Source organism: Agelaius phoeniceus, chromosome 3 (assembly GCF_051311805.1).
Source record: "Agelaius phoeniceus isolate bAgePho1 chromosome 3, bAgePho1.hap1, whole genome shotgun sequence".
NCBI classification, from domain to species: Eukaryota; Metazoa; Chordata; class Aves; order Passeriformes; family Icteridae; genus Agelaius; species Agelaius phoeniceus.
Genome location: NC_135267.1, coordinates 61,218,928 through 61,237,361, shown reverse-complemented (window position 1 = coordinate 61,237,361; position 18,434 = coordinate 61,218,928). Strand labels below are relative to the sequence as shown.

The following is an 18,434-nucleotide window of genomic DNA, read 5'->3' as shown; positions in this document are numbered from 1 at the left end:
ACTGCCAAGCACCTACTCTTCAATCTCTTCTGCAATATAATAATAAATTATTCACAGAACATACTGTATATTCTGTGGTATGTGATGTAACAGCTAGATCTTATTAACATAAAACAGTAAAAATTAATTACATTTTCACAGAAGAGACAAGAAAAAGCTTTGTGCTCTTGAAACAGAACAGTCTGATGTGCAGCTTCAGGAACCTGCCTCCTGCACTGCTCTGGATTGCTGTAGAAACCTGGCAATAATTACAGCCACTGTGCCAGCTATGCTAAGACAATTACTCTCAGGCCTAGAAATCACAAATAGAGACCAAAGCAATAATTATGATAAATATGCTCTCATAAAAAAATTATTTCCAGTACCTGATTTTCTATGGCCTTTCTGTTTTTTGGATCGTTAACAATTGAGAGCTGCAACTCTGCCATCTTTTTCATTTTGCCATCCATGTCAATCTTCTGGAAGAGACTCTTGATCTGATTTTTCAGCAGCCTGACAGTGTCCTCTTTACCAAGCTTCTTTGCAAAGAGGGAAGCACAGGCTGAATGTATGGCAGTAACCCAGTTTTCCAGATCCGTCTGACTTGTTGCCTGTGAAACCAATCAATGATGCAATGTTATGAGCAGAAAAGAGAAAAATTAAATAAAATCAACAGCTCTAGGGCATGAAGTGCTTCATGGGCTCACTGTTGCCTTAGGCACTTTATCTTAATCAAGTGAAATAAAGTTTTCTTTAGAACTGAGGAAATAATGGTAGTCTGACTTTTTCCTACACTATCATGACTTGTCTCCAAACTCCAGCTTCTGCTTCTTAGACCTGCAAAGTCTAAAAGCCCCAGAAGGACAAGAGCCACATAAGCTGTGGGAAAGATGTGACTGGCATCTTTCATCCCTCCAGATAACTAAAGTAAACCCTACCAGATATCAAAGACAAACCTTCTTCACTGCTGTGATAGCAGAGAAGATTTTATATGTGAGGTATTTGCTTACTTAAAAAGTGCCAAGTTAGTGGAGATGCAACATCAAGGTAAAAAGAATGCAATCTGCATGAAGTATCTCTGGAGATATGTACAAGTGTGCCTATGAATCAACATGTTTCTATGCAGGCAGTTCCACATAACCCTGTTCTTTATTGACATTTCCAGTGGTGCCCTTGAGCAACCCAGGTATTTTGATTTTTTTAGCTCTCTTTCTTGAGTATCTTGCTCAAGCAAACTCTCTGTGGCCAGCAGATTCAGGGTTGAGCACACCATTCTGTAAGGGCGGAATGCTAATAGATGTGAAAAAAATTGATAAAAAGTTGATTTTTTAGAAGCTTGTGATCAACCAGGTACCCAGAGCTTCTTGCAGATTTGTGGTCCTTGTTCTTTTTGTTTCTGAACCATATTTGACTGAGCCAACTGGTGTAATACCTGCAGTCATATCATATATTTAATATTATAATAGTGTAATGCAACAGTGTAGTCGTGCTTTTATTTTTATAATAAAAATAAAGGCAGAAACATGATGTGTGTGTGCACGTGTACATACCATCCTATAGATACATGTGTAGACTCACAAACACATCCTAAAATGGAAACAACCACCAAGTTATGCATGCATCCTGTTACCTGAAATAGGTAGACATCTCCAAAAGAATTGCTGAGACAGAATACATTTTCTTTCTTGGGATGTTCTGGAACAGACTGAACTATACTGTCTTCTGCAAACAGCGCATATCGAGGCAAACTGCTCTGCTCCATTGAGTTCCTCCCATAGGTCTCATAAAACAGTAGAGTACAACCTTTTGCAGTTCAGAGGGACAAAAAAACATGAGACATGAGGAGAAAGTAAGTCATGGATCTCCCAACATTATATGATGTTTTTGTGAATTAAGACATCCTTCAGAGACAGAGAACATCAGTTCCACTCCTCTTTCGAAACAGATAAAAAAGGAAGAGCTTCTACACAGAAAAACAGTTAATGATCCATTTGCCAATGAAAAGTTGAAATAGACATCTAATAGGGCCACAACAAATATTTATGGACTTAATAAATAAATCAGGACACCTCAATATGGAAGCATCCAAGGGTTAGGGTCGGATGGGGTTTGAGCAATCTGCTGCAGTGAAAGATGTTCATGCCAATGGCAGGGGAGCGGGACTAAAGGTCCCTTCTAACCCACAATATTCTATCAATAAACTCAGTCTATTAAAATGTTAAGGCATGTAGAAGAGATTAACTCCTGCTTAGTTAAATCAGCTTTTGTGTTTCTTTATTAAATTGAACCAACTCTCCCATAACAGCCACTTAAGAAATCTTCATATTTGTTGAAAAGATTTGCAGAACCCTTTGTCTTCATACAACATGCTTAGTGAATAAACTTCTCAAATTTAAACCAGATTTCCTTGAATCTAACTGAAAATTTGAGACTCAGACAATTCTGAGTAATTTAAAACAGTTTAAAAGGGCTGAGTTTGAGCATGTTCAGTCTTGTAAATAGCGTAATATCTAAGGTATGAAGCTTGCATCCAGAAAACAAACTTCATCCTTGATGACGGCAATCCCGAGTATAACAAGTGGAATTACTTCTGGAGGAGAGTGGAGGAGACTTGATCCCAGCAGAGGACACTTGATCCTAGCCCACAGCAGTATGACTACAGTGCCATGTTTCCTTTGGCAGCGATGCTGGCTCAAGAAGGGCCTGTGCCCTCCATCCCTGACAGCCTTTCCTTCCTGCCTCAGTATAACCCACTGTCCTCTGAGACACACCAATCTGCCTGTTCAAGGGGTCATGGACTGAAGTGCACTTCTAAAATACCATTACAAAGGGAAACCCATATCAGAGATTTCTGATCAAATCATCTGTTAACTGAAAAGTTTCTAGAGTAAGGAATCTAATACATAGAAATACCTCTATACTACATAACTGCACCCTTTCCTGTTAATGTCAAAAGTGACTGGCAGAATATTTGGGGTAAGAACAAATCCTATAGACTTGGTCCTATCTATTCCATTGGGCAGCCCTCACTTTATCTTCTTTATGCCACTGAAACACTTGGGAGATCTCTGCAGTTGGAGAAAAGGACATGGTTTATAACACTCTGCATATCAGAAATGTCATTTGAACATAACAGGGCAAACTAAACAAACAAAACCAAGTCTTCTCTTATATTCTGCATTTTAGGAAAGTGCAGAAGTTTAAAGTTTTTAAGATTTATTTTAAAATATTTCCATATTCCCGTATTTCCCCTATTTGCTTTAACTCAAGATAAGTCATATTTTATCCTGAGAGTTTATATGTACACAAATTAAAAATTTTGAAGGGCATGTGTGTATGCTTGGGTGTATGGAACCCCAGGTATATCTTTAGGTCAAGTCCAGTGATCCCTGGAAGCAGCTAGTTTCATAAGCTCAGTCAGACCCACAGGGACTGATTATTGTCCAAATACTTTAATTAAAACTTGAGTTGAAGAGAGAGAGCAAAGGGAAAGCAATTTCCCTCGTTAAAGGAAACTAATTGGACAAGACAGATGGAAAAGAGAGTTTCTCTTGGTACGCAGTTACTATTCAGGCTCAGGTCTTGGTGGCCCTGAAAGTGGAGCAGAGGCCTCAGGACATGTACACTTTTAAGTCTCGCAGGTAACTAGATGGTTATAAGCCTTCTGCATACTTATAATTAAACACATCTCAACAGAGTGCAAATAAACATGCTGTTCTCCACTTACATGTTTAGATCAATGCTTTAAAATATCTTGGATATTTAAACTTCAAGAACAAATTAAACACTGATTCATTCAAAAACCTGTATAAAGAGAACTAAAGCAAGTGCCTTGATCTTGATATAGCGATTATGAAAACAGAGTTATGCCTTGATATCCAGACAGGCAAGTTTATTTTGGAATCAGAAGTCTCCACAGGACAATAAAGGTAAGAGATCAAGGAAATTAGGAATGTATATTTAAAACAGCTAGCAAAGTGCAAAAGACTCTGTACCATGAATGCAGCCAGATCAACCACTGAAGTAAAAAGCATTGTATCTAACAGTAATAATGTTAGAAGTTAAAGCTTTTTACAAAGAACTTTATTGTTCCTTTTTTTGTAGCTGTAGAAATTTAAGTAGTAAGAAGAGACACAATTTTTTCAAGGTCACCAATAAGCCAATTTTATAGCCAAGAAAGTGAACATGAAGCACCTAAATTGCTTGCCAGAGCTTCATTATCCCAGAAATGCACAAACTACTAGTATATAACATATTTCAGTTTAGAGTTTTGATAGAATTGTTTAGAAAGTGTATTTTAGAAGAGGCAGATTAAACTATATTCACACTCCATAGCACAAACACACACAATAAGAGGGTGGAATTCAGGGACTGTTTTTCCCTTTGTATACACTGCTTGTAAGCATGAATCATGCTATCTGATGATGCTATCAGGACAAGTGATTTCAACTGCTAAGCCTGCCTACATTTTGATCACTTGATAACAAGTCTCTGAATTTTTAGGCAGAATTGCCTCATTCTAGTAGGTTTGCTTCTTTTCAATCAGCACTATCAAGCAGAACATTACCAGGACTTGCTGTTCATTTTTCTTCAGGTCTACACCCATGCACAATTTTTAAAAGGGCAACCTGTGGGAAAGTTGCCATTTTCTCTTCTCTAGTCCCAGATATGATAGGAAATGATCAAGCTTGATCATTTCCTTGCTCATTAACTTAGTATCATATTTACTGAAAGACAAATCCTTTGGGTGCAATTCAAAATTTAAAAAAGGCATATTAACTTACCCATTAAATTTCCCTTCCTCCCCACAATAGATATTATTTTCCTTCTCACACTTCCTGACACCTGTACACTTCTCACAGCACCCTCTGAGCACAAATGGAGCACAACAATCACACCTGCAGCAGCCCCCTTGAGTGGATTCCCCTCCCATGGGGCTGTTTTCACAACAGGAGCAGCTGCAGGAAATGGGAAGCTGGGCATGCCAAAAGCCAGAAAGGGTTGGTATTGCTGGGAGTGGAGAATGTGAAAGACCTGCTTTCGCAGGGAAAAGGAGGGAGACCTTCAACTCCTGGGAATAGTTGCCTTGGGCACCACTTCAACTTCCCCTGCTCTGAACCACACACACTTCTCTGTGTAAAGGCTCTGGCACTGGGAGTTCACCTCTCCCATTATACTGCCACCTAATGTGCTAGAAATGAACAAAACATTTTTACAATAAACTACCCCATCCTTCAGTAAATTTCATAGCAGAGCCTAAGGAACTGTGTGTCTCTAACAAGGAATGGGGCACCAGCAACTTCTCCTGACCCTTAAATTTTGGTTCAGTTTGGTCTTTGATCTCCAAACATCCAAAAGCATCTTCTAACTCCCCAGTCTGATGAGAACACACAAATTAGGAAGTCAGACAAAACAATTCCCACTATGATATGACACACAAGGCTGCACACAATCCCAAAGACATTGAGCAGCACCTCAGTTCAGTGGGCTGCCTAGGCACAAGCTCCACTTTAGCTGGTGGGTAGGCCTTGCAAAGTTAGGTGTGATTTTGTGATCCCCCTAAATCTGCTAACAGAAGCCAGCATGCATGAAATGCTGCTGAGACACAACAGAAAGAACTGCTGCTGCCAAGATGAAGGATCAGCGTGGTGGTTTTACCTTTGAGTGTAACCCAGTACTGCTTCCACTTCCGTCGTGTGACCAGCTCCAGCTTCTTCTCCTTCTGCAGGGTCACCAAGGGTTTGAAGAACAGCCACCCTGCCTTGCGCACCACTCCTTGCTCTTTCTCATACAACAAATCCAGCTGCTCCAGGGAGCTAAGGGACTCGCCACTGGAGTCTTCTGTTTCCGACGAGGTCTCCGTGTTCTCCAAGTTCATCCTGCTCATCTCCAGCTCCCGCATGAAGTTCTCATAAATGTTCTGCCTCAAGGCATCACTGCTGACAGCATTGGTGGACTCGCTTCTCTGGGACAGGGCATGGCTGGAGCCAGGAGACCACAGTAAAGTGGAGAGCTGTGATGGTGCCAGTGTGTCTGTAGTGAAGTTGTCCATTCTGCTGTCAAAGTAGTCACTCCCATCTTTACACTTTGGCTCCTGCGCATAAAAGGAATTTATCTGCCATCAGTCACCAGAGCTATGATCAAAAGACACACCTCATTTGTCAATGAAATTTGTTTCATGTTTAGCCACTTCCAGTTCCTTCATCTTTTCACCCTTATATCACAGCCTTTGCCTCAGCCACTCACACCACCACTGTTATCATTCAGTTTTTTCAGCAGAACCCCATTAAACCCCATCTACTAATGTGAGCACTTTGGTAATTCCATCATGCTTTGAGCAATCTCAAATTTCACTAGAAACTACTGTCTGAAACCTGAAGTACTCCAAGAGACAACTACATCCTCCATCTGAAATGCAGGCACCATGTTTGGCATCTGTCTGAGTGCAAGCAGGAATAGTGTCACAACAGGTTTTTTTATTATTACAGGGTTTTCGATACTTTGGTGCTATCACATTGGTGCAAGGTGGCCAGGTTTAGCTTCAACACAACAAGGCTGATTTTAACCTCCAGTTTCTATTTGTCGTACAAATGGTGCTTAACCAACAAAAAAAAGGTCAAAAGTAAAGAATATTTTAAGCTTGTTAGAACTGATCAGTTGACTAAAATCTAATCTAAAACAATATGGGATTTAAAAAAAAGAAAGACATGCTTGCTGACTGGCTTAAATCCAGTCTCCAGACTGCAGAGCTGTGTATTTTCTGAGCTGCTGGGAACACCCTGAGAGTTTGATCATCCCATCAAGCACTGGCAGGCCTTTCTCCTAATTGCACTGTGCAACTTCATCCCTTGGATTGAGAGGGCTGGCTAATTTTATTTGAAATAATCAGGCCTGATGGTATGACTTCAACTTTGCCTTTGATATGGATGCTAGAGTAGGCCTATTTCTTGCCACTGCTTGTCAACGTGGGACTTTGTTGGCAGTTTGGACCTTTTCTCTTTTAAGCCTTTCCAAGTAATATGCTCTCTGATCCCAACTCTCCCAAGCTCCAGGGATGGACAGGGATTTTCCTACTACCCAAAAGAGAGCTCCTTGGACTAACTTCACTGCTGAGAACCACACCATCCATCCTAAGAAGACATTTATTGTCTTCCGAACTCAAGCATTGTCAGTGCTATTTAAAAGCAACCAAGGTTTAAGAACCTAAAACACAAAAGACATGTTGCCTTTTGCAGTAAAAGTGGAAGGGAAGAAAAAAAAGATATTGCAATAAACTATTTGAGAAGTGAAGCTATTACCCTCGGTAATAATAAAGCCATTATACTTTCAGGTTTAGACTGCCTCTCTAAAAGCATTTATTTTCTCACAGACTACTGTACTAAGAACAAAGTAAATAAACATTGGTCTCCTGGGAGCTGTTCTCCCCAGCAGCTTTGAAAACAGCTACTTTTTCTTTGCTTCTTACTTGATGCTCTTCAAAACTGCAGTAGAAAAGCTGTGCTATGTTTTGGTAGCATCAGGACCTCCGGTGTGCAACCAAGACTGGGATTGTACACCCTCCCAGGCAATGCCAGACAAACCACTTTTCTAGCAGCAGGACACTGCTGCTTGTGGCCTCACAAAAGCCAGTTTGACCTGAGACCCACACTCTCCTATAGTACATTGAACTTCAAGTCTGGCTTTTCAGATCACTGTCTGGTGATCCAATTCTCATGGTAAAGGAGCACCTTCCTCAAATCTTGTTGCAAAGTGGTAATCAGTGTTGCCCAAGAGTAACTCCCTAAACATCAACAGGTTAACTGGTTTTTATATGGTAAAAGGCATATGGGGTGGCAAGCCAGGATAAAATCCCACATGTAATGCAGTTATGCCACAAAGCAACTGCAGAACATGGATCGTACAACTGTGCTGGTGATCTGTATTTCAGGGGGAAACTGAAAGCTTTCTGCACCCTTGTTTTAATTACTGCCACTGTACTTGTGTGCCAAAATCCAGCATTTTAATTGTTTGACTATTCTCCAGGAATTGCTAGTGTCCACTGGAAAACATTAGTGTACAGCTTATTAATAATATGTATTTCTTTTAGTCCCAAAGCGCTAGTAAGAGACACAACACAAGGCAAAAACATAGAAGGGGTCTGTTGTGAAAACCCACCACTGGAACAGCAAACATTAAGGAAAAGTGTGGGATGCAACTTGTCAATGATCAGCCACCAACCAAATCCTATGTTTTCTCCTCACACATAGAAAGGGTAGGAATGAGGAAGTACCAGAATAGAGAAAATGGATAATGAATCCAAAATGAATATATACACTTCACCAGGACACCATCAATTGTATTTTTCTTTTCCTAAAGATTTGAATTGTCAGAGTCTGCCAGTGTCTGTTGGTCCTTGAGAAGGCTGTCATTGTAGCAATATCTGCCACTACTGAAAAGGTTTGACCTAAGTTGGCCAGGTGGCTTCCCTGCCAGGCTGGCTTTTGCTGGTTTTTGCTCTGTTGACTCTAGTGATGATAGATCTCTGTTTCTGCTCAGCTGCCTTCAAGGAGATCTCTCAATGTTTGAGATATACTCTGGAATAGCTAAAAACAAGGCAAAAGATAAAGTGGCTAAGATACCAATTAGACAAAGTGACACACGTAATAATTAGGTCCAAAGAACAGCACAGGAAAAATGCAGCCTGCTGCATTCATTAGGAGCCATGCTAAAAGAAGAATCTAATACCAGTCTTCAAGTCAAATAAAAAGGTTCATTCAACGTACTTTTCTTTTAAATTCTCTTTACAGCCCACATCAGGGCTCTGGCTTATAAAGTCATAAAATTTCAGATACGATTCCTGAAGTGAGGCTATTTTATTTAATTCAAGAACCTTTCTTCAGGAGCTGTTTCTGGTGGATGGATTTTCATTTTACACAGAAATTGCCAATGTTCTCCATGTTAAAGAGTTGCACAGAGTTTACACCACCATCTTTAGCCATATCTGGCTGTGCAGCAAGTCTGCCTAAATTCTGTCCACAGGTCTCACCTACATCACACACACCTTTCAGCTCACACACATTGAATTGCAACTCAGCATCACCCCAATGCCATTTCAGCACAGATTAAACTAAATGAAGATGTGTGCTGCAGTACAGTACCAGTGATGCATTGAGGGAACACTTCAGCACACCCTCATGCAAGGAAAACTAGGTCTTGGAAAAGATTATTGCAAGTCTTGATGCAAGATCTTAATTAGAAACGTAAATTCAATTCCAGGATACATCAGATCAAGCAGACATAAGGAAACATCCAAGTAACTGGACAGGGCATAACCAACAAATCCTCTGGAATATCCCATATGCAAATGTGTTTGTGGATGATTTAAAACAGATGAGGAGGAGGGGTGCCAGAATGAAAAGGAAATAGATTTCCAATCTTAACACAGGAGACCAAGGAAAGTCTGTATAGCCCCACAAATGCAGGCCAAGAAAAGACACCACTTCTCCCTTTAAATAAATCATAACAGATTAAAAAATAGGAAAGAATAACTAATGTAGAAGGCAGTACTGACATCAGAACAAACTGTCTGGAACTACATTTACTCTGCCTATTAGCAAGCATGAATAAGACGGTCTGGAAGGAGCCTTTAAGATGGAGAAAATCCTACCTGTGTTTAAGCTGCAATTTGTTCACAAAGGGGATTAAACTCCACTGCCTCTCTAGTGTCAGGGGTCTGGCCTCAATGTCCCAAGCCTGTGTCTCCTAGGCCTGTGCTCCCATGAAGCAGGGGGCTTGGCTGGTTTGCTTCCACTGGGGAGCTGGAGGGACTACCCAGCCACCACTGGCATTTAGGCCCACTTACAGGGAAATATTCCAGCTTTCACCTACGTTCAGCCCCAGTGACTCACAGCCAGTCATTACTAATGTACGGAGGAAGGGACGCGTTGTTCAGAGCAGAGCACAGATGCTGCCATGACGAGATGAAGTCGCACAAACAGGGACCAACCACGTGACAGTTCAGAACCATGCACAACACTTCTGTCTTTTTAAGCTAAAGGACCTGTTAAGAGTATAAGCACTACCAAACTACAACCCAGCAACCCCCAGAAGAGATGGCAGGTTACTCAAAGTGTGAAAGATGGAAATGAACCAATAAAGCTACACAAGGAACTGCAAAACTAAAAAGCATTCACTACCTCCCTCTAACCCTTCCTGTTGCTGGATATTTGTCTGATTAAAATCAGTGACTAACCATTTCCTATGCCTTTTTCTAAGAAACCACCGTTTTTGGAGTTAGGGCTGTTTTCCTTCTACCACAATCTGATTCAAGCTTGATGCAATCTCACCAGCCAAATTTCCTTGCTGCGTCTGAAGTCAGTGCACTGCACAGTGAATTCAAAATAGCTATGAACTGCACACCACAAATGCCATTCTGAAAATGTCATAACTAAGTAATACATACTAAAGGTCTGGGATGCAGAAATCATATGTAAAGCCTGGCAGTAAAATCCAGAGCAGCTACAGATGTTGAAATCAGTGAAGAATCCCGGAACACAGCAGTGAGGCTCCTCAGGGATTCCAGGTTTTTTGCCCTCTCTTTCACAGCTGAGTAAGAAGGTGAAAAGACAGTATCTGATAAAGTACATGAGCACCAACTCACAAAAGAAGTGATGCAAATAAACAGCTTTCATTTTCATTTCCCAGTTCTGTAGCCCCAGCCAGGACGCACACCAGCAAACCTTACGCTGAGCTCATTTCTGAGCCTAAGGGTCTGTCAGAGTTTTACATTGCATTGACAGATGTACATGGTTAAGCACAAGACCTGTCTGAATTTCCAGCACAGGAGACAAGAAACTTCTGAAGTGGCCAGCACATCAATGTTGCTGAAAGAGAGCATCCTTCATTTAGGGAAGCACAGTGACTGTTCCTCTAAGAAAAACACCAGGGAAGATTCAGAGGAAAAAAGGAAGGGAAAAAACCAAAAATCCAGACCAAATCCAAAAACGGTCTCATCTCAGCTTGCAAACTCACACACAGAGACCAGGCACAGTCTGGTATTTAAAGAGCCAATTCTGAGGCCTGCAGCTAGAGATGAGAATTTCATTCCTGACCACAGGCATCCTAAATTCCTATTAATGGATTTAGTCTTGAATTCTTCTAAAGAAACATCCTTTCCCTCCCTCTTGCTCTCCCCTCCCATCTCCTTCACACCACCATCTCCCAGTGAGCCAGATGGCAACTCAAGTTTTTCCATCTGGTGAACTAAGCTGACACACAGGAAGGAGGAGTTTGCTCCATGTAATGCCTTCAGAGCATGTGGAGGCAGAACCAGCACCTCTGGTCAATACGGCTGCTTGCCTTACTAGAAATGGACCAACAAGCAAAAACTGAGTGGTGAAGCCAGTAAGACAGACAGGGAGCATCTGAAAAGATGGATACAATGTCCTCCTTCTACTGCTCCTTCCACACTCTTCTGATAATGTATGCTAATCCATAGCACATATATAGAGAGAGGTTGTATTTCCATACTTGAAATAAAAAGAAGGTTTAAACCCCAAGTCACCTTTTAAGTAAAGCAACAATTTCAAAAGCAAATTCACAGAAATATTAAGCTCCAAAAACTGGAGCTAACTTAGGAGGTGACAAAATATGAAAATAGGAAGGGAAATTTTGCACAAAATAATGTGTATCTTTTTTTGCTGCTGACATTTCAGACAGCACCAGGGATGCAATACTTCTCAAAATTCCACAAATTACTAAATGAGATAAGCACATAATTAACCTGCAAAAAAGACAAATATCATGCAATCACTATGCTTAAAAGAGGAATATAAAAACCAACTTTCACACACTTAGGCTGGTTTGTACATACCTGCAGCTTCCTTTTCTTCCTTGAAAGACTTCCTGTCCAGTCACTGATGCGCCGCATGCGATTCTTTAATGTATCCTTCTTGGATGCATCCTCACCGAGGGGCTTGGACTTTCTGCACGGGAGGGTGTAGGAGCTGTAATGTGCAGGACTTCCCTGCTCTACCCTGGAGGGAACATCAATGTCTGAGGCAAAGGAGACACGGTTGCTTAGGCTACCAGGAGTGTCAATATACTCATCAGACAGCCTGATCCCAGGTGGAGGAGTGCTTTCCAAATTTGTATCCTTATAGAGATCTCGGAGTGAGGAAAGAGATGAACTTTGGTTGAAGGACTTCTTGTTGTCGCTTGCTGGGAAACTGGCATGAATGCTTGTATCTGGAGTGCTCCTGGTCAAATATGAGCCATCCAGCTCATTGATATCCCCAGCATTTCCCCAGAGAGAGTCATACCATGAAGACTCAGAGCTCAGGGAGCTCCCTTTACTAGACCGAAGCCTTGAGTCGGTAGGTGACAGACGATGGCTTGAAGAACAGTCTGCACTGGAGTTCCTCCTGACATCAAGCAGGTTGTTTGGCTTAGATTCCAAGGCAGGGGAATACCTCAGCAACTGCACTGGCCCACCGGACTCCTCGGTTGGTACCTTGCTGTTGTTGCTGTTGTGGAACTCGACCCTCAAGCAACCGTCCAGCTTCCCCAGAGTTTTAATGAGAACTTTAGGACTCCTCCTGTCCTCTGATGGAGAGGCTGATGCAAGACTCTCATTCTTTCCATAGCAATTTAAAATGTGTCCATTGCATTCTCGAGAGGCAGCATGATTACTTCCAGCTTGGAGGCCAATATAGTGGAAACCATTCTCTGGCAAAAACATCACGTTATTCCCTTGGCAGTAGTCCCCTGAGGCATTTGTCCTGTGTTTGGCATGGACATTGCTTTTGGAGACCTTCATCACAGTGTCACCAAGTCTAGAGGAGTAAGGCTGACTACTCTTGAACTGTGAAAGGCAGCTTCTGGCAAGGGACCTTGATTTGTAGTTTGAGCCGCTGCTGGTATGTCCCCATCCATGCATAGAGCAAGACTTTTCATCTTTAGCATGAATGCTGCGAATTTTCAGAGAGCAAGGCTTTTGCTTGGCACCAGCTGTAGTAGCAGCATGATTTTTTGATCCCTGAAGACTGTATTGGCTTTCTGAATTCCCCATTTTCCACTAAATTAAGAAGAGTTTCATTAGAAACAATGGCTAAAAGAGCAAAAAGTTTTCCTCTACACAGGAAAATGCCTATTTAAAAAATTATATGAAACAATTGTTTCAAAAAAAGCCATTAAATAGCCATGTACAACATTAAATTCATAACTGAACTTATTTTAGGGGCAAGCTAGAAAAGCCTATTTTCTCTGTGGTTCATTACCCTTCTGTTATAAAGCTGGAATCTAACTCCATTGAAATCATGTCAACACCTTCCTCTACCCACACCCTTGGCAACATCCTTTTCTTATAACTTACAAAATCTCTGGCTCCCAAGAACAATGGCATAATGAAAGGGAGACAGCAAGATAATCATAACTTAGATGTAAAGTGAACTGTTCTTTCAGAGAAATCCCTTCTGGCAGCAGACAAGCCCACTGCAGTTTCAGCTTGACTGATTTCTGTGCAACCAAGTGTTGCCTCAATAAAATGTTCAGTAAACCTCAGCTATGTGTTTAAATGAAGCTAATCTAGGAGAAAGGAAAAAAAAAAGCGTGCAAAAAATCAGACAAAAAATAATTTGGTTAGCAAACAGCCTTATCTTCCTCTACAGCACGAAACTGCATTATGTTCATTCAGCACAGCACAGTTTGATAGTTTGCTTGGTGAAATGCTCTTCAGTTTTTCACAGTGTCTGCAGTGAACAGCACACATTGGAGCAGTTAAATTGCCCCACTGAGGTGACTGAAGATTCCAAACCTACATAAAGTGTACCCCAAAGTAAAAAAGACAGTTCTGTTCTTTTTGTAACTCAGAAAATGAATCTCCAGTGTTTGTAACGTACAGAAACAACACCAAAATGCTTTTTCCATCAGGACTATGCTTCTTTACATGTGGAATCTCAGACTATCACCGGGAGGAGGATACACTGCTGCCTCATTAAAAAAATTGTCAAAACAAGCCACAGCAAAAGCATAATCTTATCTTCTGGAGTTTCTATGTTTTAACATCCCTACTTCAAGCCCTTAGCAAATTTTGATTAAAAGCACAGAAAGAAAGAGCAAACCTGTAGGAACACTCTCAAACACGGGCACGGTTAGCAGTCAGTATGTTCTGCATTGTCTTCGTGGCCAGCCACTATGCTTGCCAAAACCAGAATGGAGCTGCACACAGCCTTCCTAGAAAACACCAAAATGACAAAAAAGGGCTTTCAGTCAAATACAACTTACACTTTACTCCAACTGTAGCTAAAATGAATAAAAAAGAAAAAAAATCAAAAAGTTACAAATTAAGAGAAATTCTATGAAGGGGATTCCTGGAATTTAGACATGTATTTTTACAAGCATTCTTTAACAATTGATATTGAATTAGTCGAAATAAGTAATCAAGTAAATGTTTCATTTTCTCTCCTCTTTGTTTGTCTTTCTCTCCTCTCACTGACGAGTCAGGACAAACTTTCATCCCTCTCCAGTTTTCCTTTTGGAAGACCAATTACAGTTCACAGTATTGTGCAATGGTCCATTACAATGTGGACCAGACTGATCAGAGCAATGTCCCACAGCATCTGTTTATCTCTCCCCATGCCTGGATTCCAACCATGACCTTTGCAATGAAAGGCCACCATGAAATTCACTCCAGCAGCCACTGAGTAACCTCTTTAGGTTTGTTCTGATTTTAAGTTAATCTGCCAGTAAATACGTAAAAGGCTGCACCAAGCATTGCACAGACCCCAAGGTAACAAGACCCAAACTCTTCCTAACCCTCTGAAAGTATTGGCTCTTCACTTAGCACACAAAGACTACAACTCAAAGCTAAAGGACCAAATCTGGATCTCATAGATCACACCAGCAGCCTAGGGATTGAGACACTTTATATAAAAGAAGTAGTACAAAATGTTAGACTAAGTTTTGGAACACACAGTTAAGTTGCAAACCATTTTTAACACCACCAAAATTTTTCCTTTCTGCCTAAATTCCATTGCTACTGTTCATAATTTTCAATTGAATAGCTACTTGATTTGAACATGCTGGATTTTGTTCTCGTTGACTCTTTTTGTGGCTATTTACTGTATAAGAACCTTGAAAGAGTTTACATTAATTCATTGGTACATAGCTAACGTTACCAAAAACAAAGGTAAATGTTGCCAACTAGAACTAGAAACAGTCTTAACAGCAAGCCTAGAAAAATGTTAGCAAATAAATCACTTGGAAGAGACAGATCACGATAGAGATGCTCCAGACCTATAAACATGAATTAATGCCTGTTATCACAAAGATATCTGATAAAACAGATAAGCCACAGAAATTTCATCTTATACTCAAAAAAGAAAAAAAAAATCTGTAATTTTCTTACTCTCTCTAACAATTTGGATGCCTGCTATTTATGATACCCTTGCCTGTGCAGGTTTGATTTGCCTATGCTGCTAAGTGTACTCCTCTATGTGTCATATGCAACTTGGATTGAACAAAAAGACTATTGATTCAAGGTTAGCAGAAGACAACACACAAACTTCCTAAGCTCCAAGCTCCTGAACAAATTGCCAACACTCAGCAGTATTGTCATGCTATATCCAAGAGGCATAGACCACAAACAAGCAACAAGTTTACATTCAGAATTCCTCATCTGGGAGCAGAAAGTACATTCAACAAGAGACCTTTGAGGGGCTTATATCTATTCATAAGGAAACACTGAACTCAATTTGCCTAAAGAAACAGGCAAAAAGACCATCTGGTCTCCATAGTGATTGTGCAATGGTTAGGTAATCCTTTTAACAGAGTAGGTAGTGAGCAAGCTGCTGTCATGAACCTCAAAAGACAGACCTTCAATTTGTCAAGGCTCGAGCCGTGCCTACCAGGGTCCATTGTACGTATCTCCAACACACAGGCCACACAATGGGTGAGAGAATACATTTATCTCAGGGTAAAATGTCTACACAACAGTGTCTCACTCTGTGCAGGAACCAGTCTGCACTGCAGCAGAACAGTCAATAAATTCCATAGAAATAGCCCCAAGGGATTTTTCTCAGCATCCTAGCCATTCAGAAAGCTACGGTGGGCTCAACATCCGCACACATTGCGATAACCCAACGGGGCATCTCTGAGGCTGCACAAAGACCATCATTGCCCTGGAAATCAGCTGTTGTGCCTTTCTCTTGCCTCTCACTTGTGTGAAGCAATTTTATTTCTGTTATTTACAATTAGTGGAGGAAGAGCAGAGCAAGTCAGCTTATACCCAAAGACTGCATGACACAGGGTCAAGGTGGTGAACATGGACAAACTCTGGCTGTGCTCACTCCAAACACTCAAGTGTTTTACACTATTTGATCTGTGGAAGCCCTGGAAATTACAGTGCAGGGGACAGAGCTCAGCTTCAGCTGTATTTCTCAAGCTATCCACTGCTGCAGAAGACGTGCTTTTCTCGCTTCCTATGCAGAAGGATGAATACTTCTTGTGAGCAAAACCAGTTTCTATGAATATTTTCAGCAATTATAATCAGCATAATTAGAAAGCAGCTCACCGTGCCTGAAGATGACTATTAAGAGTTTATTTGCTCTCAATTATAACCACATTCCCTAAAAAAGAAGTTTTCAATCTCCATCCTGGTTCCCCTTGACACATTCAAAAAAAGCCAGCTATGCAAACATACTAATCCGGGAACCCCACCATCCCCACCACACCCAAACATTAACACCAGTCATAACCCGAGAGCTAAAAATGTATTTCCCCACCTTGGGGCTTCTCCACATAAAGTTCTCCTAGACTCTTTTCACTTCACAACACAAACACACAAGCTCTGGAGCTGTTTTGGAGAAGTGCCTGCCACCTCTATTCCCTCATTATTACCACCACAGCTGGACTGCTTTACAAATGCTAGAGGAGAAAATTACTTTCTTTAAGGGAACACAAGTACAAGTAGTGCTCAGCAATTGCAGGGGTGCTTTCCTCTCCAGTCTTAATCTCTCAAAGGTTTTCCAAACTTTACTTACTAACCATATTTCAAGCAAAACTGAATCATAATAATAATATCCCAGTACTAGGGATATTATTTTTTGTTTGTTTGCTTATGAGATATAACAAGGAATTATTGTGTTATGAATTGGTGGGAGATCTGAGTCAAGGGAGACAGGCTCCTGCACTGCTCTCATCTGCTATAGCAGGAACACATACCAATCATGGTTTTGCTACTGTCAGTGATCTGCTTCCCATACAGTCACACTAACTGGGCTGAGACTCTCTAAAACTACAGGTCAGAAAATGGCAAGTTTCCAGATGGGAAGCTGTCAGTAGGCTGAATGCTCCACCACCACAGTCAGCATTGGACAGTGGCCATAAAAAGGCAAGAGGTTGTGGTAGCACCTTCCTAGGGAGGCTCAGCAGATTTGCTTTACTGGGGCTGCCTCAGTCCCACCACCTTGGATGTTGAAAGAACTCAACTAAAGTCAACCCTAGCAATGCTAAACTTTAGTCTGGATCACAAAGTTAACCCTCATGAGACAAACGCATGTACCAAAGCTAACTCTCTGATGTATTTTGATGCCTTTATTCCTCTGGGTGGCTGGTGAAAAAAAATCTTCACTGGCAGATAAAAAATAAGTGGTCTACAAACCACTTACCCCTGCTGAAGCTTCTCCAAAAAATCTACTGAAGAGTTACAGGGAAGTTGAGTCTCTCTTTACTAAACATATCATCTGTGCCAGAGTGGCAAAACCAGTAAAAAATAAAGTACAATAAAATACAAAAAATACAAAAAAATCAAATCAAATCAGTATGGATGAGTGCAGATGAGGCTAAATCATGGCATCAAATTGGCACCACTGAATTAGGGCTCATTTGAAAATTCAGGAACTCAAGAGAGTCTTCAGCATTACCAAGAACAAAATTCTTCATGCACAGCAGAAGAGATTAAATTTAAAACCTCCTATCATTAAGAAGTAAAAAGCATTTGAAAGGAGAGCTAGATTAAGAGCTAAGAAATAGGTAAGACCTAGAGCTAGCTGTCTCATCCCTATAAAATAAGATCCCACAGAATCATAGGATCCTTAAGTTTGGAAATGGTCTCTAACATCATCTTAACCCAGTACTGCCAGGTTCACCACTTATCCACAGTGTCACATCCACATACCTCTTGAACCCTTCCAGGGATGGTGATTCCACCATTCCCTGGGCAGCCTATTCCAATGCCTGACCACCCTTTCATGTGAAGATTTATTATTTTTTCTAATGTCTAATATAATGCTGCACCTGGCACAACTTGAGGCCATTTCCTTTGGTCCTGTCACTTGTTACCTGGGAGATGAGAGCAACCTCCATCTTCTCAGTTCTTCACAATGACACAGCAGAACACAGTTTTAACTTTTTAAGAAAATCCTTCTTTGAGGAAATAAATAAATAAATAAATAAATAAACCAAGTATTTTATTTTAC

At 40.9% G+C, this 18,434-nt stretch overlaps 1 protein-coding gene across 3 annotated transcripts in view; it reads right to left on the bottom strand.

The window, feature by feature from the left end:
* TIAM2 (TIAM Rac1 associated GEF 2) overlaps positions 1 to 14,193 on the bottom strand; it is an 88,100-nt gene extending 73,907 nt beyond the window's left edge. For 2 of the 3 annotated variants that reach the window (XM_077175405.1, XM_077175406.1), the window contains exons 1-5: positions 14,079 to 14,193; positions 11,831 to 13,033; positions 5,638 to 6,073; positions 1,610 to 1,782; positions 366 to 590 (exon numbers count right to left, since the gene is read on the bottom strand). In XM_077175405.1, the coding sequence (XP_077031520.1) occupies positions 366 to 590; positions 1,610 to 1,782; positions 5,638 to 6,073; positions 11,831 to 13,027 (2,031 nt within the window). In that variant the 5' untranslated portion in view covers positions 13,028 to 13,033; positions 14,079 to 14,193. Of the gene's footprint in view, positions 1 to 365; positions 591 to 1,609; positions 1,783 to 5,637; positions 6,074 to 9,625; positions 9,769 to 11,830; positions 13,034 to 14,078 lie in introns of those variants that run through there. The other variant, XM_077175407.1, reaches the window with a different exon arrangement.
* Positions 14,194 to 18,434: the final 4,241 nt, after the last annotated feature.